This window comes from Hirsutella rhossiliensis, assembly GCF_020360975.1.
Source record: "Hirsutella rhossiliensis strain HR02 chromosome Unknown scaffold00001, whole genome shotgun sequence".
Classification (NCBI taxonomy): Eukaryota; Fungi; Ascomycota; class Sordariomycetes; order Hypocreales; family Ophiocordycipitaceae; genus Hirsutella; species Hirsutella rhossiliensis.
Window position 1 is genome coordinate 10,647,498 of NW_025408667.1, and position 25,011 is coordinate 10,672,508.

The 25,011-nt window shown below is 53.4% G+C and overlaps 3 protein-coding genes across 3 annotated transcripts; 2 read left to right on the plus strand and 1 right to left on the minus strand.

Moving 5' to 3' along the window:
- Positions 1-8,445: 8,445 nt before the first annotated feature.
- Positions 8,446-12,898, plus strand: HRG_01326 (Beta-ketoacyl synthase; the record flags this gene model as incomplete). Its single annotated transcript, XM_044859797.1, has 15 exons — positions 8,446-8,530; positions 8,612-9,671; positions 9,713-9,744; positions 9,891-10,257; positions 10,458-10,818; positions 10,903-10,953; positions 11,025-11,318; positions 11,375-11,442; positions 11,524-11,548; positions 11,664-11,804; positions 11,933-12,205; positions 12,260-12,310; positions 12,383-12,410; positions 12,459-12,498; positions 12,568-12,898. The coding sequence occupies 15 exons, from the start codon at positions 8,446-8,448 to the stop codon at positions 12,896-12,898; spliced, it is 3,207 nt and encodes a 1,068-aa protein (XP_044726197.1).
- A 152-nt stretch (positions 12,899-13,050) lies between these two features.
- On the minus strand, positions 13,051-13,992 carry HRG_01327 (uncharacterized protein; the record flags this gene model as incomplete). The annotated part of the gene is made up of 3 exons (XM_044859798.1): positions 13,051-13,495; positions 13,579-13,694; positions 13,816-13,992. 3 exons carry the CDS (start codon positions 13,990-13,992, stop codon positions 13,051-13,053), a joined length of 738 nt encoding a protein of 245 aa, XP_044726198.1.
- Positions 13,993-19,109: 5,117 nt separating this feature from the next.
- HRG_01328 (uncharacterized protein) lies at positions 19,110-20,369 on the plus strand (the record flags this gene model as incomplete). The annotated part of the gene is made up of 3 exons (XM_044859799.1): positions 19,110-19,500; positions 19,553-19,941; positions 20,124-20,369. 3 exons carry the CDS (start codon positions 19,110-19,112, stop codon positions 20,367-20,369), a joined length of 1,026 nt encoding a protein of 341 aa, XP_044726199.1.
- Positions 20,370-25,011: the final 4,642 nt, after the last annotated feature.

Genomic DNA, 25,011 nt, shown 5'->3' on the forward strand with positions numbered 1-25,011 from the left:
TGTAGTCCGTGCTCGGCGAGGCGTTCTAAGACTAACCGTACCTTCCGGAAATGGTCTTCTCTGCTCCCGCTTGAATAGATAAGTATATCGTCCATATACGCAGAGGCGAACTCATCGAGGTAGTCTCGTAGGATACCGTTAATATACCGCTGGAAGGTTGCTGGCGCGCCACTTAGCCCGAACGGGGTAACCATCCATTCGAAGAGACCGTACCGGGTGCGGAACGCTGTCTTCCACTCGTCTCCTTCCGCAACCCGTACTTTATGGAACGCTTGTACCACGTCGACCTTAGTGAACCACTTCGCATCTTTCAAGTTGCGAAGTGTATCCCCTATTAGAGGAAGGGGGTAACGGTCCGACTTTGTGATTGCGTTCAACGCTCTGTAGTCACAACAGAATCGCAGCCCACCGCCTGGTTTCCTCACAAACAGGACTGGAGCTGCTGCTTCTGAACTGCTTGCACGGATAAATCCTTTATCCACTAGGTCCCGTAGGGTCTTCTTAAGAACCAGGAGTTCCTCTCGTGACATACCGTATAGTGCTCCATACGGCAGTGGTAACTGCTGGCCATTCGGCCCTCCTTGATTCTGATTTCGTGGTCTATGCCTGGCTTATGAGGATTCAGCTTATCAGCTTCCTTCTTCATAAATAGAGGCAGTAAATCGTGGAACCGCTGGGGTATCGTTCGGCGTAGCTCTGCTTCTGACATGGGTTTCTTTGGTGATAACGCCCTTTCGATATCCTTCATGCTGATAGCGAAAATCGCCGTGGCAGCTGCCTCTCTCCCTTCCTGCTTGCGGATCCTTTCAAAATAACCCACAAAGGTACTGGCTAGTACGTGCTTTGCTTCTTCGAACTCCTTGGCTTTCGCAGAATATTCTCCTTCCCCGAGGTGATCCACCCAGTCTTGTGTAGGTTCATGCCATAGTCGTTTCTCGTGGGGCACTGAGTACGACTTTGTGTGGCATAACCAGGGCTTTCCTAGGATTAGGGGGAATTCCAATCGGGGCACCACGTAGGCACAGATCGTCTGTATGTGGCCGTTGACCTCCATTGATAGCCATACGAGGCCCCTAATCGTTGCTCCTTCCATCGCCCCTGATGCTCCTGTAATAGCTCGCGGTGCTATTTCCACTATAGGAACTTCCAACTTCTCGACGACTTCTTCGTCAACCGCGGCGTAGCACTGGCATCCCTCGTCTACGAGGGAGGAGAAGAGATTGGTTCTATTGATAATGCTTCGAATTATTGTAGGACCAACTTCCATTTTTCCTGAGAACTTCTCTTCTTTTGCCACCGCTCCGTTCTTTGGCCTCGAGACCCGTCTTTGTTTCGAGGCTACGCATTCCCGAGAGGGATGGGGTCTCGCTAAGTCCTGACTCTTCCTCACTAGAGTCGTTACCATCGTCTTCCAGCAAGGGCATGATCCTAGCGGTGCGGACTTTACATCCCTCGACCGGCTAGGGTCCTGTCCTGGCGAGTAGGGCAAGCGGCAATGAAATGGGTGTTGTCGCCGCAGCGGAGACATCGACCCTCGTCACGACGTTTATTCCGTTCGTCCTCGGATGCCCACCTCGCCCGTTGCTTCCGTCCTGACCTAGGCTGGAAGCGAACCGTCTTGCTCGTTCCACTTGACCCCTGGCCGTTCGCCCGTCCTCTGACCCTGCCCCTGAGTGCGTGTAACCGTCATTATTACGTCGCCGTCGTGGTCGCGTGCGTCACGTGCATTCTGCTCGGCGGGTAACGTTGCTGGCGGTGCCAGGGTGTTGTCGTTATCGGCGACCTGGATGTTGCCGATGCCTGATGCCTGCCCTTGGTCATGTTGCCCGCGGGAGCCTTTCTTCCTCTGCAATGCCTTAAACCTCGCGGTGTGCTCGAACGCCCAAGCAATCGGGTGTAGACGTTGGATATACTCGTTGTAGTCCTTCGGCATGATAACCGGGACCAGTTGCTCACGGAGAGCAGGAGAGATCGAGTTCCGTAGCCATGCGAGCTTGGAAGCATTATCCCAGCTCGCGCCGCCCGCTTTGGTCAATGTTTCCTCGAATTCAGGAGGAACTTCCCAAACTCTTGGCTGTCTCGTTGAATGAGGTGCGCAGCCTGTCCTGTGCCCTCTCTGTCTGCTGCACGCTGCCGAACGTCTGGGCTAGGTGCGAGAAGAATTTCCGGGGGTCTGGGTTGCCCTTCGCGCTCTCTTGCCTCCAAAAACCCTCGACTCTCCTCATCATCTGATCCGGCAAGGTCTGCAGGATCTCGTACCACACGACGTTGTTATGTGGACAGGCTCTTCACTGCAGTGAGGTTATTCGAACTGGTTCAATTGGTTATATCTTGTGTAACTAGGGAAACGTGTCCCATACAAACTGTGTGCAAAGACCTTCCTCCCTGTGTCTCACCTCTTACTCGCACGTGACTAGCGCGGTCGATTAGTTATACGTGCGCGATCGGTGCCTAGTGCACAGGTGGATCCAACACTGGAACCTCTTTCTAAATCGATGATCGCGCACTAATCAATCCACCAAAACACACCAAACACAGCGAATTAAGATGAGATAGGAAAACACGAACAAGAACACCAACAAACTCCTACCACGATGCATCACTATGTTGGATAGTGTGCTCTGACTGTAGCTCTCCCTCCCCACACTGGGTGTGTTCTGCCACACGCCATCATGGGTCGCATTTCGAGCGCCGGATGCGCTAGCTGATTCCATCGGTCCCACGTTGGAATATGGACACGAGGATCTCCTCGTTAATGTGAATGGAATAAAAGAACGACGGTAAAGCAGAAGAAGGAACGAAAAACCGATTAAATCTCGTCGAGAATTGTTGTGTTATTGCGATGAACGAATCCTTCCACCTCACGTTTAGCTGATTGTCGCTAATAAACTGCGTGAGGGCGCTGTTTGTGATGCCTTCGTCATAGCATCGGCAGGGTTATCTGCGCCGTTGACCCAACGGATTTCCGCAATATCCCTTGATTCATATGCCTGCCTCAGCGCCATGATATCTATCATGAGTCGCTTCTCTGTTGTGGTGCCAAGTTTGACGAGGCACTCATAGAGGCTATATGAATCTGTGCAAATGACGAGCGGATTTGCTTCAGATCAAGGCGTTGTGCGATCGTATTGACCGTTTGCTTGATCACAAATGCGAGATCGAAGCCCGATGTCAATCCATAGATCTCTGATGCAAGAACGCTTCGAGTAACGCGCTTGCATTTAGTTGAGCTCCAATGAAGAATGTTTCCGCGGATGGAAAATGAATCGGTTGATTGCGCGGTCTCATTGGCGATGATAATCACAAAGCCGATTTGAGAGCTTAAATCCTTATTGTTGGCGAATGATCCATCGGTGAACACAAAGATCTTCGCGCTCTCGAGATCGATGGGTATGTAACATAGGCCACGGTCGGGATTGTTGATCTGCCATTCAATCCGCTTGTTCAAAGCCTTGAAGTCGGTATTAACGGGCTCTTGGGCTTGTGCCGCAACGGAACAATCGTATGTTGCTTCGGGTTGGCAAATCGAAGCGATATATGCCCCCCGGGCGCGTTGAGCAGCATAATCCTGATGCCTACTTGATGCCTGAAGATTGATCTCCTCGAGGTTTTGGCTTGGCCCTTCTGCCTGACGATGACACAGCCATTTTGTATGGTCAGGCGGCTGCCGTTAAAGTCGCAGATGGAACCTTCTTGGAGAATCTCTTTGGCTTGGCCTTAAAGCAGAGTTCTTTCTCCTCGATCTTGAGAAATGCATCTGTGCCAACAATGAATGTGTCATCCGTTTGCAAGGCCGCGATGCCAAACAGGTCCTTGTCGGCGATGTTGTTTGCCGTGATCAGAAGGCACGGGTCAAACGAAGAGGTTTCTGTTGGATCCACCTGTGCACTAGGCACCGATCGCGCACGTATAACTAATCGACCGCGCTAGTCACGTGCGAGTAAGAGGTGAGACACAGGGAGGAAGGTCTTTGCACACAGTTTGTATGGGACACGTTTCCCTAGTTACACAAGATATAACCAATTGAACCAGTTCGAATAACCTCACTGCAGTGAAGAGCCTGTCCACACTGATCAGTGTCGCCCGGCAAAGGTGACACAGAACAGCAAGACGGAAGAGAGCTAACCTATCGTCACGCTCTGCAAAGCGAGCTCCTGACGGTAGGATAGTTGCTACAACGCGCGGATTGCTACGAAGACTCTGCATCAGAGCCCACTCTAGTTATCCAACCGTGCCTAAGCTTTGCTGTCATCAGCGACCCTTAGGCGTGCCCTATCGCACATTGATAACCTCATTGACACCCTGTGCCCTGTTTCTCAGCACACAGCCTGTCAATATGTCTGACAATTCATCTGCCGCACTAGCCCCGGCAACAGCCCAGGATACCCCGGCCAACGTGTCTCTCGAAGACAGGCAACTCGTTGAACGGAACCTGACGATCGTGGAGCCCTTCACTCCCGATCAGGCATTTCGACGCGGATTTCCTCAACGAACCTATCACCCAGAGCTCCTCCCTTGTCCACCGCAACAGCTTCTTCTTAGGCTGTGTGGCAACATACACGGTGGATAAACGTAACCACGGAATTGCCCTGCTTGGGATCTGTATAACGACTTCACGGGATGGAGCTATGATGACTTCGAACTAATCAACCCACGCCTTAGATCAAGACTCCGGACGCTTCTCAGAATTAGGGGGATCTATATGGGCAAGGCCAACTCTAGCATCTCTCGAGCTTTATGTGGCCTTCTAACAAGTAACGAACTTCCTGAATGGGATGAGAACGAGTTGCTTGGTCAAGAGGTTGCTGAAAACACCGTGGCATATAAGGTGAAACAGAAGCTGCTCCAAGGAACTGTTAAAGCGGCTATATCGTCACCGGCACCGGTAGTAATCCAGCAGCCAACTATTACCCGACCGGCGGAACCGGAATCCCCTCAGATCATTGAGACCCATCAACCCGCTCAGCAAGAGCCTCAGCATCAATGGCGCGAATCCTCGGTATCAGCAGACGCTCCCCGTACGGACTACCAACTTCCGAGATGCATACACGAGCATTCCACCTGTTCGATTCGAGAACGAGGAAGTTGAGGCCGATCTCACGATTAGATTCATTAAGATATGGGACAAGAAACTAGCCTATACCGGCGAACCATACGATATCTTCGATGACAAGATCCGGAAATTCATGAGCGTGTGCCGTCAAGCAAACATTCCTCCGTCTAAATTCCATGGTGTTTTCCCTTCGATTCTGGCCAAGGAAGCTCAGTCCTTCTTTCTACACGAAATCAGCACTGATTTAACCTTCGCTGAGATGTATCAGAAGATGAAAGAGCACTTTGACACCGAAATCAACCAGAAGATGTATCATACCCACTGGAGCACCCTCACCTTCAGCCGACTTCGGGCTGAGATGCCCGGTAAGTCATCTGACGAGGTCCTCCAGGCCCTTCTTACGAAATTGCGGCTCTGTAGGAGAGCACTCGGGGATAAGTCTGGCGGCGAAGGTGGCCTGATCGATGCAACGCTCAGGGCGTGCCGTGGTGTGCCTGAATTCCGACTCGCGATATACTCTCCCGCACCTACATTTGAGGGATTGGCATCACAGCTTCGATCATCGCTATCTGCCATGCAAGATGAACGATCTGAACAACCCAGTGGCCAATATCCCCAAGACCTGGATAGAGGACATGATCAGCACTTCGTGGATCGCAAATTTCAGCGAAATTCCGGCGGAACAAGAGGTCAATCACAAAGGCGTCAGCCAAATTGGAAGAAGAAATGCTACGTTTGCGGCAAGGAAGGTTGTTTCTCAACGAGACATCCTGAAAACGAGAGAAAAGCAGCCAAAGAGAAGTATCTACGAGAGAGAGGCTTCCACGGTCAATCTCGTTCGTATGCTATGTTCTTGGCTGACTATGAAGGGGAATCACAGGATCAGGATGACTCGAGCACCGAGGAATCCGATGATTCTGACTCCTCTGACCCTTATGAATCGTTCTACGCTGCTGCGACCTTTCTGTCCAACGAAGCTTTCCATCATCGGATCTCTCAGTAGGCATCAAGTTATTCAACAGTGACGAACCCACACAATTCATACTAGATCGTTACTCTCAAGACTCGTTCCAAGGAATCATGCCGGACACAGGTGCGGCATGCATATCGACGGGAGGAATCGAACAACTGCGTGCTCTCCAACGAGAGATGCCCCCAGTCCAATTCCGTGATGATCGCAAGCCCGAACCAGTTAGATTTGGTGCAGGAAGATTGGAAACACCACTTGGCGTGATCACCTTGAACACACCAGTGGGAGAGGTTGATTTTCATATAGTCAACGTGCCAACGCCATTCCTCCTATGCCTAGCTGATATGGATCGGCTCGGCGTATATTTAAATAACGTCACGAAATGTAAATTGAGCTACAAAGAGTGTAAAAGGGAGACGTGTCTACATCGCTCCCTTTAGGAGTCGTGTCCGTGGCGCTCGCACGTGACTAGTCTGGCTATGCCAGATCCACACATAGGGGCGTAGCCCCTTACAGGCGATAGCATGAAGCCTCGCCCGTACCTTGCCCCAAATTGGGACCTGGCCTCTGTTTTGGCACCGACATCAGGTCCAGGATACGCATTGTCTTGCGATTGAGATTCCTCCTCCTTGGGCCTTTGGATATTAAGTGTGATCATGTCCCGTGATATCTGCCGGACCGTTTCATCACTAAGGTGACCCCCTACTTGCCTGCTCCTCCATCCAAGTCCCTTGTTTTGTCCGTGAATCGTCTTTCCGTCAGTCGAAACCATGAACTGCATGGCGTCGCCTGTAGCGTAGTTGTCAATAACGCTAATGTTTTCCTTTAAGCGCTTGTTTGCTTCAGAACAAATGCTCAAGCTTTGGCGCGCGTTTTCCCATTCTTCACGCAGCCTCGCAATCTCGGAAGTATCCCCCTCAGAAGCAGGCACTTTCTTTATTCAGCCGAAGGCTGACTATACATTAATCAGAATAAGTTTCCCAATATATGAGGATTTGGTGCAGACAGGGGTCATAAGTTTCTTGGGCTCTGATTGGTCCCAAATTTGTATGTACGGTCGCAAAACGATCAGCAACTGGATGACGGCTCCTAAAGTGGGTCCCGGTTTGTTTACTTGGAATGTCGCGTGACTTGGAATGTCGCGTGACATGGAAACTTCACTGACCCAACTCGTCTTGATATCTTGCTTCAAGCCTTCGGCTGAATAATGAGTTCTAGGTCTACTCAAGGGCTCCAAGTTGACTTGGCTTCGATCGTCTGTGCCCGCTGTGGCGAGAAGAAACCGGCAGGTGACTCGTGAGCAAACGGAAAACTGGCGGGAACACCAAGAACTGCCTGGACTGTCGGAGTCGGTGCAGTTCTCATGTCAGCTCTGTCTTCCCGCTCCGTATGACATTCAATACTAACGAAGTGAAGTGTTCAAGATCCCGAGGGGCGATTCTGACGTTGAGGGACCTCGCCGCCCGTCCTTCCTCGCCTGGGAGAGCTAGCGTGAAAAGAGTCGAGGCAGATGCTGACCTGTCGCCTCCCAGCGAGAGATCGGGAACCCAGCCTAGTTCGCCGGAGAAGCTACGACGACTTCATGCAGCTATGACGTTATTCAAAAAGTCAATTAGCCAGCCGCACATAGAGCTGGGAACGCCAATTCCACCAACCCAACAAAGCTCGCGGTTCTTCCGGGCGCTGGCCCCGTCACCTGCTGAGCAGCCAGCGACCGATCCAGTCGCCTCCCATTTTGATCCATCGACTGCCCGAGGCAACGCAACCAGAATGAATTATTCTTACCTGGCTGCTAGATTTCACAAAGGCGGAAGGTATCGCAAGATGATCTCTACCGCAGGGGCTAGGGTTAAGCTGGCCGCTATCCAGCGCGACCATCGATCACGACGTCGTGCAGGGGAGACTGTGTCCCTGACTCCTTCCATATCTCAACTCGGCGTCTCGGAAGGTTCGGGTGTCCTGGATAAGATGTCCCTTGTGTTTTCGTTGCAGCAGTGTGTTCGGGCTAACAGGGAAAGTAGATGCGAGTCGAGATCGGCCGCAGCCGAATGGGGATCAGGTAGCCAAGGAAGGAAATAGAGACCAGTTTTCCGAACCCGATATGGACGCCGAGGACTATTTCAACCTGCTGCTTTCCCCGCTCGACCGCGTCGCTACCGTGAACAATTAGGGGCTGATTGTAACCCGATGCCGAGAACGAAGACGAGAACAGCGATAACGATTCAGTGTATGAAAGCCCTGTTCGTAGTCGCTTGCAGCAGCCGTCTGCGCGGCCAAGACGCGGCCGCCGTGGTCCTGCCCTGGCACAGGAGGGCGGCCGAGACAACCGGGAAGGCGAATCCAGAGACAACCTCGACGGCAATATCGACTGTCGCGGCCGCCACGGCGTATTCGAAGTCCAGTGATAATTCCACCGGAAGAAATGGCGGTCTTCCGTGCACAAGATCCGGCGTGGACTGGCGACCTGGATGCTTGGGCCTTGACGGACTGCGATAGGGCCACCCTCCGTGAGTTCTGGACCAAGCTCAACAATGACCAGATGGAATACTGCAGCCGATGCCGCGAGTGTTGGTTTCAGATGGAAATAGATTATGACGGCATTTGTTCGCGTTGCTATCGAAAGGATGAGAAACGTGGCCCCGACGAGCCTTACTTCTTCTCTGCGGAAAACCAGCTCGACTTTGGCCCCGTACCGACCCGATTGCCCGAGCTCACACCTACCGAAGAGGCATTGATTGCTCGTGTCCATGTCCACGTGAACATTATGCTTGTGCGGGGGCAGCAGTACAAGTATCGAGGGCACGTCGTTCACTTTCTCCGCGAGGTTGGCTTGGTGTACAACCAGCTCCCTCTCCTGCCGCGGGAGTTGAACACGGTGTTGCTGCGTCCTGCCAACACGTCGTCACACGCTAATCTCAGCCGGCAATTCACCCGCCAGTTCCGCGTGCGTCGCCAGGCGGTTATGATATGGCTAGACTACCTGCGCCATCATCATCCTGGCTATCGATCCATCGCGATCGACGACGAGCGACTGAGCCAACTGCCCGAGGACGGCAATGTGGTGGACGCCATCCCCCAAAGTCAGGTGGAGGCTGCCGATGTGGGACCGGAGGAAGATCAGGAGGCAGAGCCTGACCTAGAGGATGCGGCTGCGGTGCCTGACCTGTTGGCCAAGGACACGGAGCTGGATGCTCTGCGGTCTATTCTCGCGGGTGAATCCGAAGCGGATGCGGGGCAACCCCTTGCCACAGGCTCTCCAGGGCAGGCGAGGCACGAGCTCCAGCTTCCCAACATACGGCACACGCCGATCAATGAGTTCAATCACTCTCATGCCCTGCTCTCCTTGGCATTCCCCTGCCTGTTTCCAGACGGCAGAGCCGACTTTGTGGAGCCTCGCTTGCGGTCCATTGAGTACAAGGATTACATCGAGCACGCGATGCGGTGGCACGACGGCCGTTTTGCGCGCCATCCAACCTTCCGCTTTGTCGCATTCAACACCCTGATGCGGTCCCAAGCACGTGCGAGGTCCAAATTCTTCGTGAAGCAACACGATGGCACCCGTGAGCCGCTCACGCGAGAGCAGCTTATTCAGGCGCTCGAACACGCTGAGGATCCACGGGCGCAGGCGCTGATCAACTCGATCACAAGGCATGCGGTGTCGATTCGCGGTACGCGACCCTTTGGAATAGAAAGAGGCAGGACCTCGAGGCGTATGCCTACAGCTTGGGTTGTCCTGGCGCATTCATCACATTTAGCCCGGCTGATTTACACTGGCGGAGCCTCTACCAACACATGCCCCGATATGAAGAATGGCTGGGCGCGTCCGAGCCGGAAAGGATGGCATTGTCGCGGTACTTGTTGCGGCAGAACCTCACATTGCTGCTTTCCACTTTCACCGCCGATACTGTCTCTTTCGGGATATCGTGTTGAGAACGAAGTTTAACGTGACGGATTACTGGGGCCGGTATGAATGGCAAGGGCGTGGGAGTCCACACAACCACGGTCTGTACTGGATGGAGAATGGCCCGGTAGCCGACATGAGGGATGAAACCGCTCGCGACCATTTTGCACGCACGTGGGGATTCCACATCACTGCCATTAACCCGGAGCCGAACAGGACAATGCCCCAGGGTGAAGGGAATCCCCTGAGTGTGGATCCGCTGGGCGTAGAGATGACATTCCTGCGGCTCTCGCAAATCGTCAACCGCTGCCAGCGCCACAGATGCAATACCGCGTACTGCTTGCGGGTCCGAAAGAGAAGTGGGGACCTGGCGAACGATATGCAGGGGCTGCAGCCGATATCGAGGCGGCCAATGTCGCCGATCCGGAGAGGGAGTGTCGTTTCAACTTCCCCCGTGCCTTGCGGGAGCTAGCCGCAGTCATCAGGAAAGAAGGTAAGTCATATTACATCTTCGAGGCAGCCCGCAACGACAGCCTCATGAACCACTTCAATCCTGCCATCATTCTGGGCTGGCTGGCCAATATCGACATATCGCCCTGCACCAGCTTACAGGCAGTCATTACGTATGCTGCCAAGTATTGCAGCAAATCGGAGAAGAAGACGGAGCCTTACTGCAAGCTCGCAGATCAGGTTTTGCCGCATACAGCACACCACCAGCCCCTGTTGTCCTTCTCCTCTCGCCTTATGAATAAGTTGATTGCCGAGAGATTATTCAGCGCAGGAAATTTCCCACTTGCTGCTCAACATCCTCTGCAGGAAGGCACTCGGATGGTTGTGTACGTCGACTGCCGTCCGTTGGAGCAGCATGTGCGGTCGTTCCGCGTCGACGAGGATGTCAGTGAGGCTGTCGGCAGCTACCGGAAATATCTGCAGAGAAATGACCAACATGAGAGTATAACCTATCTCGAGTACCTGCAGTCCTACAATCTCAAGACGTGGAGGAGACTCGGTGCGAACGCGAAGAAGAGGGTCCTGTCCTACTTCCTCGGTACAGGTCAGCGGAGGCATCACCCCAGTTTCATGACTTCTGCCGTGTCAAGTTGATGATGGCCCATCCGCATCGCTCTCCGGAGGAGCTGCTTGCTGTGGACGGGCAGCCGTTTGAGTCCTTTGCGGCGGCGTACCAGTGCTGCCGGCAGCGACACCATTTCCATGAGGACGACCATTACGGCGAGGTGGGAGCAAATGAGCTGCAGGCAGAGGACGATGAGTTTCAGCGGGAGGAGCACGAAGAGCCTGTCGTGGAGGAAGATTGGCATGAACTCGCCCGTATGCTGCCAGACCATCCGCTGGAGGAGGAGGATATCGACGTGCTGGGCCGGCGAGATGTCGACGTGAATTATGACTGGACTCCCACGTTGGACGGTATACCGATGACGGCATTCTCCAGGGCGACTTCTGGAAGCAACGCAAAGCCGAAAACCCCTTCACCTTGATGTGGATCATCAGCCGCTGGAGGCTCGCGATTCCCTGAATCCGGAGCAGCGCCTAGTGTACGATACGGTGATGGGCCACTTTCTGACCCAGGCCTGTTCCCAGTTGTTACTCCATGTGGACGGCGGCGGTGGCACGGGCAAATCATACCTCATCAATCTGCTTTCGGCGCACCTCCAAGCCGCCTCGGGCGGAAGAGGACGCCTGTTTGGCGTGCCGCGCCCACGGGCGTTGCGGGAAATCAGATATCGGGCACTACCTTGCACTCCCTGCTGCACCTCCCCATCAACAAGGACTTCAAGCCCCTGTCAGCGATCGACAAAGCTCAGCTCCAGAAGAAGCTAAAGGATGTCAAGTACCTGATCGTCGATGAGAAGAGCATGCTGGTCTGCGACAGCTGTCATGGATTGATGACCGTCTCCGTGAGGCGTTCCCGAATAGAAATGAGGAGTTCTTTGGTGGTCTTAATATCCTCCTGGTTGGCGACTTCTTTCAGCTTCCCCCTGTACTGCAGAAGCCTCTTTATTACGACAAGGAGGTGCAGGGGGTAGAGATCAAGGGCAGGAACGCATATCGGCGCTTCGACAAGACGGTTTTCTTGAAGGTTGCCCAGCGTCAGCGCGGCGACGATCAGGCAGCGTTTCGCTCAGCTCTTGAGGAATTGCGGCTGCTCCAACTCTCTATGGAGTCCTGGAAGCTCCTCTCCAGCCGTGTTCAGGCGAAGCTGGACGATCAGGAGGTTGCCAAGTTCGTCAATTCCCTACGAGTATACGCCACGAAAGACAGGGTGAACGAATATAACCACTACCACCTCGACCGCCTAGGCCGGCCTGTCATCCAGGTCATGGCTAAGAACGTTGGCCCCGGTGCTGCTGCTGCTCCTGACGACAAGGCAGGCAACCTTGCGAAGCAGATTCCCGTATGCATTGGCGCCCGTCTGATGCTGACGTCCAACCTTTGGCAGCCGGTTGGCCTCTGCAACGGTGCACGTGGTACAGTATACGATATCGCGTGGGCGCCTGGAGCTGACCCCATGCGAGACCCTCCCTGCGTGATCATGATGGAGTTTGACAAGTACCGGTACACGGGGCCGGTATTCCTGACCTCCACAGATGGCAGGAAGATTGTCCCGATTCTGCCAGTAGACAGGGACTTCCTCGTCGGAGCCACACTCTGCACTCGTACGCAGTTTCCCCTGATCGTGTGCTACGCCATTACAGTTCACAAGTCGCAGAGCATCACCGAAGACATGATCGTGACGGATCTGTCGTGCCGTGACTTTCAGACCGGTTTGAGCTACGTGGCCGTCTCGCGTGTGAAAACGCTGCAGGGTCTGATGCTGGATGCCCCGTTTGACCGCAATCACCTGACTTATGCGTCGCCGCCGGAAGGAATTAAGATGAAAATGAAGGATCAACAACTTCGCAAACGACAGGTTCTTACCCAGAATCCGTATAAGATAGGCGACGGGTCTACGTAACTCCACTTGATGCTACCGGCGACAAGATCGACATTTTCAAGGCACAGATGAATGTATGATTGTAGATACTGTACTGATTGTTCAGTGACTGACTGCTTGACTGGTAGCCAGACTCGCAGCCTTCGGCTGATTGTACGCCTTGCACCACAGCCCTAAAGACTAAAGTGCAAGGCGTGGCGCAGTATTTTTTTCCCCATCAAGCGATCGAACAAATCCTTCTCGTGTTGTCCCAGTTTCACGACTGTGTTGTCAAGGGTCTTCCTGCACCCATTCAGACCCTCATTGACGACCTTTTCGGGGAACGTAGCTGTCTCTTCATTTTCGGACGAGCTTCCACTGCGTTTGGTGGCCAGCTGAAATTCATCGATATGCTTCGACAGTTGGTCACAAATTTCAAGGCATCGCTGCGTGCTCAATCGCTCTTCCTGCATGGTTTGCAATTCTGGCGCGCCTGAGCCGGTCTCCGATATGGCGTCTGCGAGAAAGACACCTATTTTCTCGTCGATACTTTCGAGGTGAGCCCGGAGGTCACTGTGCGCTGTCTCGACAAGGTCTTTGTAGCTTCGAATGGTCTCGGCGGTGGCAGAGCATACGCGGCTACATTCACAGCATAAACATTAGAGTTGTTACTGAATGGTTTATTTTATGGAGGGTGGTGGCTTGCAGACCGTGAAACGTACAGATTGGCGTCAGTGAGGGCAATAGTGATTGTCGACTTGTAGCCGGATAACAACCGCCTAAATCCGTCGATATCATCACCCATGTACTTGAGTTTAGCCCACCCCCGAAAGGTCGTCTGAGTCCCCGGACTGCGACACGCATTTCATGAGTTCCTGATTGAACTCTGCACAGGCATGGCCGCATCGCAGCAACGGTCGATCGAGCGCTGAGAGGTCGACAGTATGGACGGCACTGACCGTCTCCGTAAGTGGGCCTAAGACTCCGCTCAAAGCTTCAAGCTCCTCAATGAGATCGCGCACACGTTTGGGATGGTCTCGAAAACTCTGGACAGTGCTGTAAAGCGTAATGCTGGATTGGAAGGCGAACGTAGCCAGGGCCAATAGCCCGGAAGCCAGTCCTACCGGCTCGGCCATCGCGGTGGACGGCCTCAGGCATGAAGAGCGTGTAGGAAGATCGCAGGAAGGTGTAACAAATAGTTGTGGGGTGATCGCTCGTTTTATGATCTGCGAGGCGGTGCCTAGAGCTTCTTCGTCATACTTGATTGGTTCATCTCAGCCGAATGCCCCACGTGACCTGGCAGGTGACCTACTCCGCCCTTCCTGCTCGCGTTCCAACAACATGCTATATTACCGAAATTCTGCCTTACGACAATAAGCGGGAACGCCAGTGCGCCAATCAGTGGAGTTCGTGCGCCAGGGGGGTACCATGATTTGCCGCTTCTTAACTGGCTCAGCACAGAACAAGGAGTACCCGTGCCACGCCCCACTTTATTTGGAATTCGCAAGCTCCCACCTCCTAAAGTTGGTGCTCACCACCAGTATCCCCACACCACCGGAATACCCAGAATTTCGACTCCCCGACCTAGAATCGCTTCAACCACCGCGTACCACGCTCAGAATCGCGTACTTCCACTCGTTCTAACCTTCCTGAACCTCCATTGGCGTGCCTTTTTGCTGCTTCCTCAAACCATCGCTTGCGTGCGTTATGCGCCTTTTCTCCGCGTCTTCTACTACCTTCCTTGCTTTAGCAATCTGATCATCTCCCTTTGTTGCACCATTTCCCGTCCTTGGGCCACTGACAATACTCCTCCTGATTGTAACTGTATATTCTTCATAGCCTTACGTTGTTTTTGGATCCGCTCCGCCATTTTGGTTCGTCCCAAGTCCCTTTTAGTCTGCACGAGCTCAGTCGCCAGAGATAGCGATCCTCGAATAAATCGACTGAGATCGTGAGAAAAGTCGGGATCCAGGCTTTATCGTCTTCAAGGACGAGATCTAATTTGTCCGCTACCTTGTTTATTTGTCGTAGAGTCAATGGTGTCTCGAAAGGTGAGGAGTGTGGTCCTGAATTGGGAGGAGGTGTGGGTGTCGTGGCTTGACGAGCTTCCAAACATTGAAGTACTACTTGTGGATTGAATGGGAAGATTCCTGTCTTGCGAAATGCGGAGCGTATAGTACTCTCCTTGAAAGCATGCAATCGTACTTGTTGAATGCAGGAGAGAAACTCAAGCTTGGTTATGTTGACGAGGCCATCTCGAACCATGACATCTAAAGCCTTGGCGTGATAGTGCTTTAGGGCTGGAAAACGACAACGTCCAAAGGCTGAAGTGCATGCGTGAGATTAGGCGGCATGCCGAAGGGAATAATATTGTGGTTGTCGCAGTATTCAATGAACTGCCTGGTATGGTGAGAGCCATGACCATCAAGAATTAGAAGTCGCTTCGAGCTTCTTGAGCTTTTTTCCGAGTGCTTGTCAAAATGCTGGAGCCACTCCAGACTAATCACGTCGTTTGAGTAACCAGTAGGCGTGGGTCGAATAACTGTGTCAGGATCTAGCTCAGGTATTTGATACCATGAAGCCATGTGCATCTGGCCAGCGAGTATCAAAAAAGCCGGAACAACCTCCCATTCGCCGAGATAGCTTCGATCGCAGTAGCGGATTCCTATTCTCAGGAATGCCAAAATAATGAGCTCTCCTCCGTTTTGTCACAATCAGCTGGTCTTTTCCAACCCCGATGCGAAAACCAGTCTCGTCCATATTCCAGATATCCTCAGGAGGTATACCATTGTCTTGGATAACCTGCCGAAGATGCTGGAAATACTGGTTAACTCGTGTAAGATTCTCGGAGACTTGGCGCTCTGCTTGAAGCCTTTTTTGGCGCTTTTTGAAGTAGCCGTGACGCTTTAAGAAGCGAGAAGTCCAGTTTGGCCCCACGGTAGGAGCGTCGCGCTGGCTAGACCGCTCGCGCAAGATACAGTTTGCCGCGTCAGTAACGAACTCGACGCGTACCGCAAGGTTTATATTATCCAAACGATCGATATAGCGACATAGGGCCTTCTCTTCTGGTTCGGAAAGCCTCGTATTTCTAGCTCGCTGGCCAGTTTTAGGAGGTCGGCCTTGAAGACGGTATCGCAATCGATCACGTGTTACACCGAATTCTCGCGCTACGGTTGCGACTTTAGCACCGGGAAAATTTTCAATATATCGAAGAGCGTTTTGTACACGTGCTTCCATTTCGGCTATCGACGAGATCGTGAATTGGTTAAGATATAGGGATGCTGAAGTCGGGGAGTCGAAATTCTGGGTATTCCGGTGGTGTGGGGATACTGGTGGTGAGCACCAACTTTAGGAGGTGGGAGCTTGCGAATTCCAAATAAAGTGGGGCGTGGCACGGGTACTTAAACACGCACGGCGACTTTTTAAACACGCACGGCGACTTAAGCCCCATTTGGAAGAGGACCCGCCACCAAAATTTGCCGCGCGCCTTCCCAACGAGCGCTTTCTTTACCGCGCCCGGCCTAGCCCCCTGCCTCGTCACGCCTTTTTTTTTTTTTAATATATTCCGCCATTGACGATAGTCAGAGGCACTGCGTCAGACTCGCTAAGCCTAATCTAGAGCTGTCCAATACTCGGTTCCGAGCCCAAGGAATTCGTCCCGATCTAATCCCTGAATTTCTCTTACATCCTTCAATCCGTCTCTTGCTCACTTGACCTGTCCCTTTCCAATTCTGGAGCCTGTCTGATGAGGTACAGACCACTCTCCTCCGCCGCATTTGACGAAGAGTCCACCTGCCTTTAGCCGTCCGGTGTAGCTAACCTACCAGCTGTGGGGCAACCACAGGTATAGGTAGAGGGTTTGTGCTGAAAAGAAAAGGTTAAGACAGAGGATGTATGTTAGTAGGGCGACGGTCGTAACTTGGCGAGTTCCCGGCGATATACCGGGCACCCAGGATCTGTAGCCTTGTGTGCTCCTTTTCCACCGCACGCTGCACACTTAAAAACGTCCGAGGTGCAAGTCGACGCAGAATGGCCCGGTTGGGCGCACTGTCCACAGATCGGAGCTGGCGCCTTGCAGCGATAATGCAAGTGTCCGTAGAGGTGGCAACGGTAGCATCTCGCTGGTTGAAGTCCCTGAACAAATGGTCGCGTGTATGCACACTCGCCATTCGCCATCTCAACCGTTCGTTGTGCAAGCAACCTGTCCACCTCCTCTTTCTTATCCAGGTGTACCACCAGAGAGCGGTATTCCTTGTCGACAGACGCTGTCCCGAGCCATCGCATCTTGTGCACTTTCACCCCGTTCATCCGCTCAAACACGGCGCATCCGATATCATCCGTCGCAACCCCACGATGGGCTCTATCAACCCGTAGAGGGTACCACTGTTCCCCATATAGCGTTCCCTTGTCGAAGTGTGTCTTTATCCAGGTGTCGTTCTGCCGTACTTTATCGACGTCCGTCTCTCGAAAGAGAAGCCGAAAACGCCCTTTTCCCTTAGAATTGACGCCCAGACAGGTCACACCCAACTTCTCGAGGGCAGCGTTCGCGCGCCGACGAATAGTGCCGGCGTTGCCTTCCTTTATGTCGCTGTCTAGGACCCGACTCACGTCTAAGCCAATGCCAGGCAGTGGCCCTGGGACCGGAGAGGGTGGTGGCGAAAGTGGCAGGTGCTGTTGCTGTTGCTGATGAGGCGCACTTGGAGTGGCGGACTCCGGAGGGCTAGCGACGCGTGGGAAGAGCTCGTTTCGAATGAACTCTTCCAGAGACTCGACGCGTTTCTCCGCCCTTCCGGCCCGCTCCTCGACGCGTTTCAGGAGAGCTTCGATTCGCGCCAATGAATCCTCGTTGGCATTGGGGTCGGCATTCGTCGGTTTCGCTTTCGGGACGGCGGATTTCTTTCGTGATGGGCGCGGTTCAGGGTCGAATTGCAGCGTCGGTTTCAGAGGGCGACCGCGGGCGCTGGTCCTTGTCGCGTCGGCCGCGCTTGTCGAATTGGCCACGATGCTACAGGCCACATTGTCGTTCGTACCGTCTTCCTCGTCATCGAGCAACTCGAATTGGTTCGAGTTGCGCTTGGTGCTGTTCTTGCTCTTCCGCGGCATTGTGTCTCTTCTCCTCGTCACGCCTTTCCTACCCGTAGCTCGCGAGTTCCAAATTAAAGTGGGGCGTGGCACGGGTAGCACCTGCAATTGCATTTGAAGCTATCATCACATTACCGCTCTTTTCAACACAACCACAACGCCGCCACCACGATGACTACGATCGAGCCGACCGAGCCCTATAGCCCTGAACCCGAGCCTATCGAGAATAGGGTTTTTTGCACTTATGCCGAGGCCCTTGAAGCCCTCAAGGATGATGAGCTTGCTCGCGGTTACGTGGCAGTTGCAAATAGCAAGACTGCCGGCAAGGCCAAGCGCAAAGAGGGCACGATCCGCTGCCAATACAGTGGCGGTTACAGACCTTGGCGAGAAAACGAGGGCAAGTACAAGACTTCGACGAGGAAGTCAGGATGTGACTTTTATAGTACTATCCGCTTCTATCGACCTACAGTCATACAGAGTCACTCTCAAGGCCGCCTCCCACTCCCACGAACCTCTCTTTGCGCCTGCTGCTTCCTCTATCGTCCGTCAACGCAGCCAACGCAAATTTGGTATCGAGAGGCTATACGAGATTGTTGAGGGCCACAGCAAAAACCCAGCCAATACGCTCAAAGGTATCGCGAAAACGATCCAGCGAGACTATCCTGAGGTCCTCATCAACTTTGCCGACGTAGCCTTCATCCAGCAACAACTTCGTCTTTTCCGTTACGGTGCCAGCACATCTACACAAGCGTTTATCGACGTACTCAACGAGGCCCAGACTAGAGGAAGTCGCCAACTTTACAGTTAACCGTGGCCCTGACGGCAAGCTCTGGAGGATATTCTGGACATACGCTGACTGCATTGCTGACTGGAAACGTAATCCTGAACTTCTCATCATGGATAATACGTACAAGGTCAACCGCTTCAACCTGCCACTCCTCCAGGTCGTTGGCACTACGGGACTTCACAAAGTTATAGTGTTGCGTTTGGTCTTGCCGCCAAGGAGGATGAGGGTGCCTTTAGTTGGATGCTCTCACAGCTACATACCGCTGCTGAGCAAGCTGATATCCCTCATCCAGGCGTTATAATTACTGACTTCGACGAGGCTCTTAAGAACGCCCTCAACGCTATCTTTCCACAGTCACAGCAACAACTCTGCACTTGGCACATCATGAAGAACGTGGTCCTCCACATCAAGAAGAAGTGGGTAGGCACCCTCGATGGTACCGAGATTATGGGAGATGGAGGCGATGACGAAGACATCCGCCTCGCCGCCGAGGCTGCCCTTGCCACAAGTCACGATGCAGACCGACCAGAACGACCGATCGACCGTGCCGCCGAGGCACAGATACAACACGCCTCTCAGCTAGCAGACCAGTTCGTCAGGGAAGAAGACCCGGATCGTGAAGGCAACGAGGCAGCGCCGCCGCCGCCCCAACGGTCCTTCAAGCACACGGCTGATGGTATTCGTGATGCCTGGGTATCAGTCATGAGGGCACGCACGCCCGAGGAGTGTAACGAGCAGTGGGATCTTCTCTGTACAGAGTTTTCTGACCAGCACGGTAGCCCAGACCCTATTACCCTCGCACTGATTTACCCTATTATTATTAACAGCTATAGCCCTCGTCAACTACTTCCGTACGACCTACTACCCGTGGCGTGCCCAGTTTTGCCGATACGCTATTCAACGGCACCGAAACTACGACATTACAGTGACTTCTCGTGTAGAGAGCACTCATCACGAGTTAAAGTCACAGTTACGCAACCGCTTTATCGACCTCTATCAGCTGCAAGAGCACATCAAAGAGCTAGTTACGGAACGGCAGACCAACCATCGCGAGTCGATTCAGACCGAGTTTACAAGGGCGAAGGTCGAATGGGGGAAGCATACGATGATGAGGTCGTTGCACCGTAAAATAGGCTGGAAGCCGATGAATCAGATCCTCAAGCAAGTCAAGTTGGCACGAGACGAACTGGCTGATAATAGCGGCCAGAGGCCATCGGTTTGCACAGGCGCCTTCACAGACCAATGGGGGCTGCCCTGCCGGCATACAATCCGTGATCTAATACTGGCTGACGAGGCCGCTGCGATCCCTTTACATCTTATTGATAGCCACTGGCTAATTCACGGCATGACAGTAAGTGTCACACTCTAGCTATAGCGCTCATACTAATTTGCTGGCAGCCTGAACAACGGCAGTACATCGAAGCAGACCACGAGCCCGATCCTAACGTTGTCCCGCCGCGCCGGCGCGCAAACAACAGACCCGAGGAGCTCCCTCCGTTAGAGGCATCTACGGGCAGGATCCTTAGTAACTGGGAGCAAGAGGAGCACAAGGCTACAGCACAGCTCGGATCACAGCCAATAGGGACGCAAAAGAGGAAGAGAAAGGGCGCGGGCACTATCGCGACCAGACTTGCAAATAGATAAATCATAATCAAATCAAATCAAATCAAATCAAATTTATCCAAATCAAATCAAATCAAATTGCCCCTGCGCTGAATCAAATCAAATCAAATCGCAACACCCAAATTTATTTGGATATCTGATTATTTGATACGCCCCACAATGGCGACCTGGGCCAATAGTTTTGGGGAGCCAGCCCTGCCTGGCCTAGAGTGGTCGCTAATTACGGGCAGTTGCTTTTCCAGGCCGTGTCACCAAGCTTTCTTTTGTGTTTTACCTGACACGTTTGATCGTGAAATATATCTTTGGGTGCGTCTGCCATATTACGGGGGGAGATATTTGTAGCCGATGGCCAAAATGGGACAGCTCTGCACTTGACTGCTGCAATGGCGCATATGGGAGGAGTACCGAACCCTCGCGGTCGAGCAAGATACGATACCCGAGGAGCCCACAGCTGCAAGGAAGACAACGGACCTAGATGACTTCATGACCTCAATTAGGAAACTTGGCGCCCAACCTGCGCCCTCACCGTCCTCCATGCGTGACGAGTACGCAGAATGGGTGGGCAGTACCGATCCGGGCGATTGTCTTGTGGACAATCCCATCCAGTACTGGCTTCTCCGCAGACGCCAATATCCACGCCTGTCGCGAATGGCAATCGACCTCTTTCCATTCCGGCGATGTCTTCAGAGCCGGAGAGAATATTTAGCCTTGCCGGACAGATGGCCGCAGCTCAGAGAGGCCGCCTCAAAGCGGACCTTATCAAAGCGGACCTTATAGGAGCGGCTCAATGTATTTTGTCGTGGGAAAAAAGTGGGGCTATCCAGATATCCAAATGAGATCCAAATCGATTCAAATCAAATCAAATCAAATCAGATCCATGATTTTGCTATCCAAATCAAATCAAATTGGACCCCGGATTTGATTTGATTTATCTATTTGCAAGTCTGATCGCGACCAAAAGGTCGAATACACTTGCTTCCGTGAGCAGCCGGGTTGATGATCTTGGCCAGCAGATCAACGACTTCATCAAGTCACAGGCAGCAGCAACGCCGGTGCCGTTATCACAAGTGCCGCCGGCCTTCCAGGGATACCAAACGACGATGCCCTCATTTCCACAGGCGCCGCCGGCCTCACAGGGATACTATATGATGCCACCGCCAGTATCACACGTGCCTGTATACATACAGGTGCCGGCGCCGGCATCCTACGCCTACACGATGCCACTTACGCCCTCACGGTGGCAGGAGCCGCCTCCCTCGGCACAGGCACATCACGACGGCTTCATGTGGGCACAGCCGCCGGCACAGTCGCAAGGGACGGCCAGGGAGCAGGCCCGGCAGCCAGGGACCTAAGGGACACAGCACCATACAATTTTGGCGGGCAGGCCGGTCACGCGTTCGTTCCTTGCGTGCCTCGCCCTCCGCCGCGTCAGACAGATCCTCCGCCGCACACACAGTCACAGTCACAGCGTTGATCTCACGGGCTGTAGGCAAAGGCGGCCAAAAAACGCACCTTCCGCTATTGTGTGCACATCGGAAGATCAGTCAGGCCGGGCTTGTTGATAGATTCAATTGAACGACTCTAAGGAACGCATTTTCCGGCGTTGGTGATGTATGCAGATAGGATCGGGTGGGCTACTGTAGGCGGCTCCAGGCGGCTGCAGCAGCCGAAGGCGCGCGGCAAATTTTGGTGGCGGGTCCTCTTCCAAATGGGGCTTAAGTCGCCGTGCGTGTTTAAAAAGTCGCCGTGCGTGTTTAAGTACTCCAGAACAAGGCGAATACGTGCAAAAAACAATTCTTTGACTTTCTGGCCAAATTTTCGAAACGGCCACTGAAATCCGAAACACCCATGCCATGAAAATCGCCTCGACCGCCGTCCCCTGCCTACGGAAGTGCAGCCGCGCGCACGTTGTTGCGGGTGCGCTACGTGGCTGCAAAGATGGCGAGAACAGGCGGAAAATTCGCTCTGCTTGCGCTGGAGCCCCCCAACGGGAACCTTGGTCGGCGGGTTGACCGGGGTAATTAGCGCCATGCGCCAACCTGACGTGACTCAATTCAGGGCTGCAGATATAATCGTAGGCTTTAACCGTGCCGTACCTTCCTCTCTCACATTCTGCTCCACTTTCTTTCGTCCCATGCAGAAACCTGATTCCCCCCCCCTATAAGTGCAAAATATGGTCAAGGACGAGGAAGGCGGCGGCAACAAAGAGTGCACCCCGTGCCGCTTTGGTTATTCATGACTCGTGATTGGTGAGCACTATCGTTGCGTTGTTGGTCAGCTGTGCTGCTAATGCATCATCGCAGTTCGTTGTTGGGCTCCACTTTAACCTACTGGGATGCACCAGCGTACCACAGAGCGTGGACAGACGGAAGGAACGTCATCTGGACTATGGAGGCTTAGTGCGATCGATAAGAGCTAGCGTAGGATTTTGAGAGTGACAGGTCAGTCTGCAGGTCCAGGCAGCATCCAAAACACATTGTCTGTAGATTAGTTGGTTCCCATCGACTGAGTAACCCTACATACATTCGATGTGTAACACGTGAATGAGGCTCGCTGTGCGACTGCGGCAAAGTCGCCTCCTTCCTCGCTCCACCTCTTATTGCGAAGCGGCAGTTGGGGCAGTATTACTCGTCTTCGCTTATCGATATGGAAGCCAAATAGCTCACGACTGTCGCCCGGTTCTAGTTCAAAATACGACATGCTCCCATGTAGACGCAGTCTTCGCCGAAAAGGGAACCATGCGCCTCGTGTATGCGTATGACTCCGTTACAGTACTAGTTACAGGGCTGCAACAAACCAAGAACCAACAACCGGCCTCTAAGGCCAATCGGAGGTGTCCCGCCCCTGTAGGGCATTCACTGCCCACCTAACTATCATCCTGCAGCACGAGCGTGCATCATGAAAAGGATGTGGGGCCTGGCTGCAGCGCAATGTCTTGCAGAACAAGTGCTATTGGAAGTGGAAGCACAATGTGGCTGCAGCGTGGCAGCTCGCAGAGCGATGACATCAAAGTTGTTACGAGCCCAATAAGCCCCAGCGACGAGGTGAAAATGTTACCGCCGACGACGCACGAGACAGGCTGGCCGATCCGGAGCATGCTCTGGATGCGATGTGACCTTCAGGCGGAGCAGGTGGCAACGCATTCAGCGGATTTGACGGCGCCATCCTGCGGCTGCCGGATCGAGACCTGATGGCAGTATCGGTGTACGCAGAGGGAAGAGTGGGGAGGCAATGTAGATATGATGGTATCGAGGTACTATGAAGTACAACAGGAGAGAGGAGGAGGAAGGAAGCTGGGCGACGCGGGGTCTCGGAGTCGTTGGTGATAAAGTGACCAGGAGCCAGAATCTACATTGCCAGACAGCGTCCGCTTCGAGATGCATTTCAGCAGCTCTACTTTGGGTACATGTACATAATCACCCATAGTTCCGTGTTGCTCCTAATACTGCAGTTGGTTCTCAATGCGAGGTGGTGACCGCAAGGTGGATGTGCGTTGCTGCAAGTGGGTGCTTCTGACTGTCCCCGGCACGGGTGGTGTGAGTCATTTGGACGGCATTGCAGCTGCAGATCGTAGCCCCGTCACATCCTCTCTCCCTGTGCATTAGCGGATGTTTGCCTGCATCGAACTGCAGCCACCATTGTGCTGGATGCCAGTCTTTCTGCATGAACCCCGGTATGTACATACAGTACAGTACGAGCCTTTTAACGTGTCAAATTACCAGCTGTCGCACAAGAGAAGTTCGGGGGAGAAGGTTGGGCACAAAAACGCGGGGTGTCGCTCCTAGACCCTTCGCCCATGGTGCCTGGGTTCCCGTTACGTACCTGCGGCCGATTCTGGCTTCACAACAGTCCTGCAAGTCCTCGTCTTGGGCGACTGACAGCACCTTCACTTCTCGCTGCTGGTAGTACTGAGCTGTAAGGACTGCAACCCCTTCTTAATAAGCAATATCGTCTTCACTGCAGCCAGAAAGTGAGCTGGCGCCGAGTAGCATTGCTGCCCCCAACCAGGCAGCAGCGGAAGGGTCTAGGAGCGACACCCCGAGTTTCCTCGCTCAACCCGTTCCCCGCAACTTGTCTCTACAACAGTTGGTAATCTGGTAATGCCAGCCCTCCACGAACGTCTTGACTTCACCATCACTCTACCGCGGGGTTGCAACGTTTCCCCGCTCACAGACCAGCGCACCGGTATGACATGGAAACACGTTCTGACGAAGATGGCGCATGGTATAATCAGCGCGTCTTTCTTCTGCCAATGCATCCGAAACTGGCCATGGACGAACCGATCCGCTTGCTTGGCAGTCGCACCTCGTCGAGATCTCTCGCCGTGTTCGCGGCCGCCCCTTGGTCTTTGGAGAACCCGCATGTGGAATGGATTGTGATACTGTTGATCCGGACTGCGGCAATCCCTGACGTCGCCATGATCAGCGGCGATTCGAAAGGCTCCTCCTACTGAACAACTCGACGAGTGCCTCGATGATTCGCGACTTGCCGGTCCCGCCCTCGCCGCTGACGAACTGGCAGAGCTGGCCGACATCGCCTCCGTCATTTTGTCCCATCAAATCGAGCTGGCGGCATATAATTGAGAAAGCGATCGACTGCGTTTTGTTCAGCGTCAGCCGTGTTGCCCACTCTGCCCGCCGCAGAATAAGAGGTTGATAGGCCA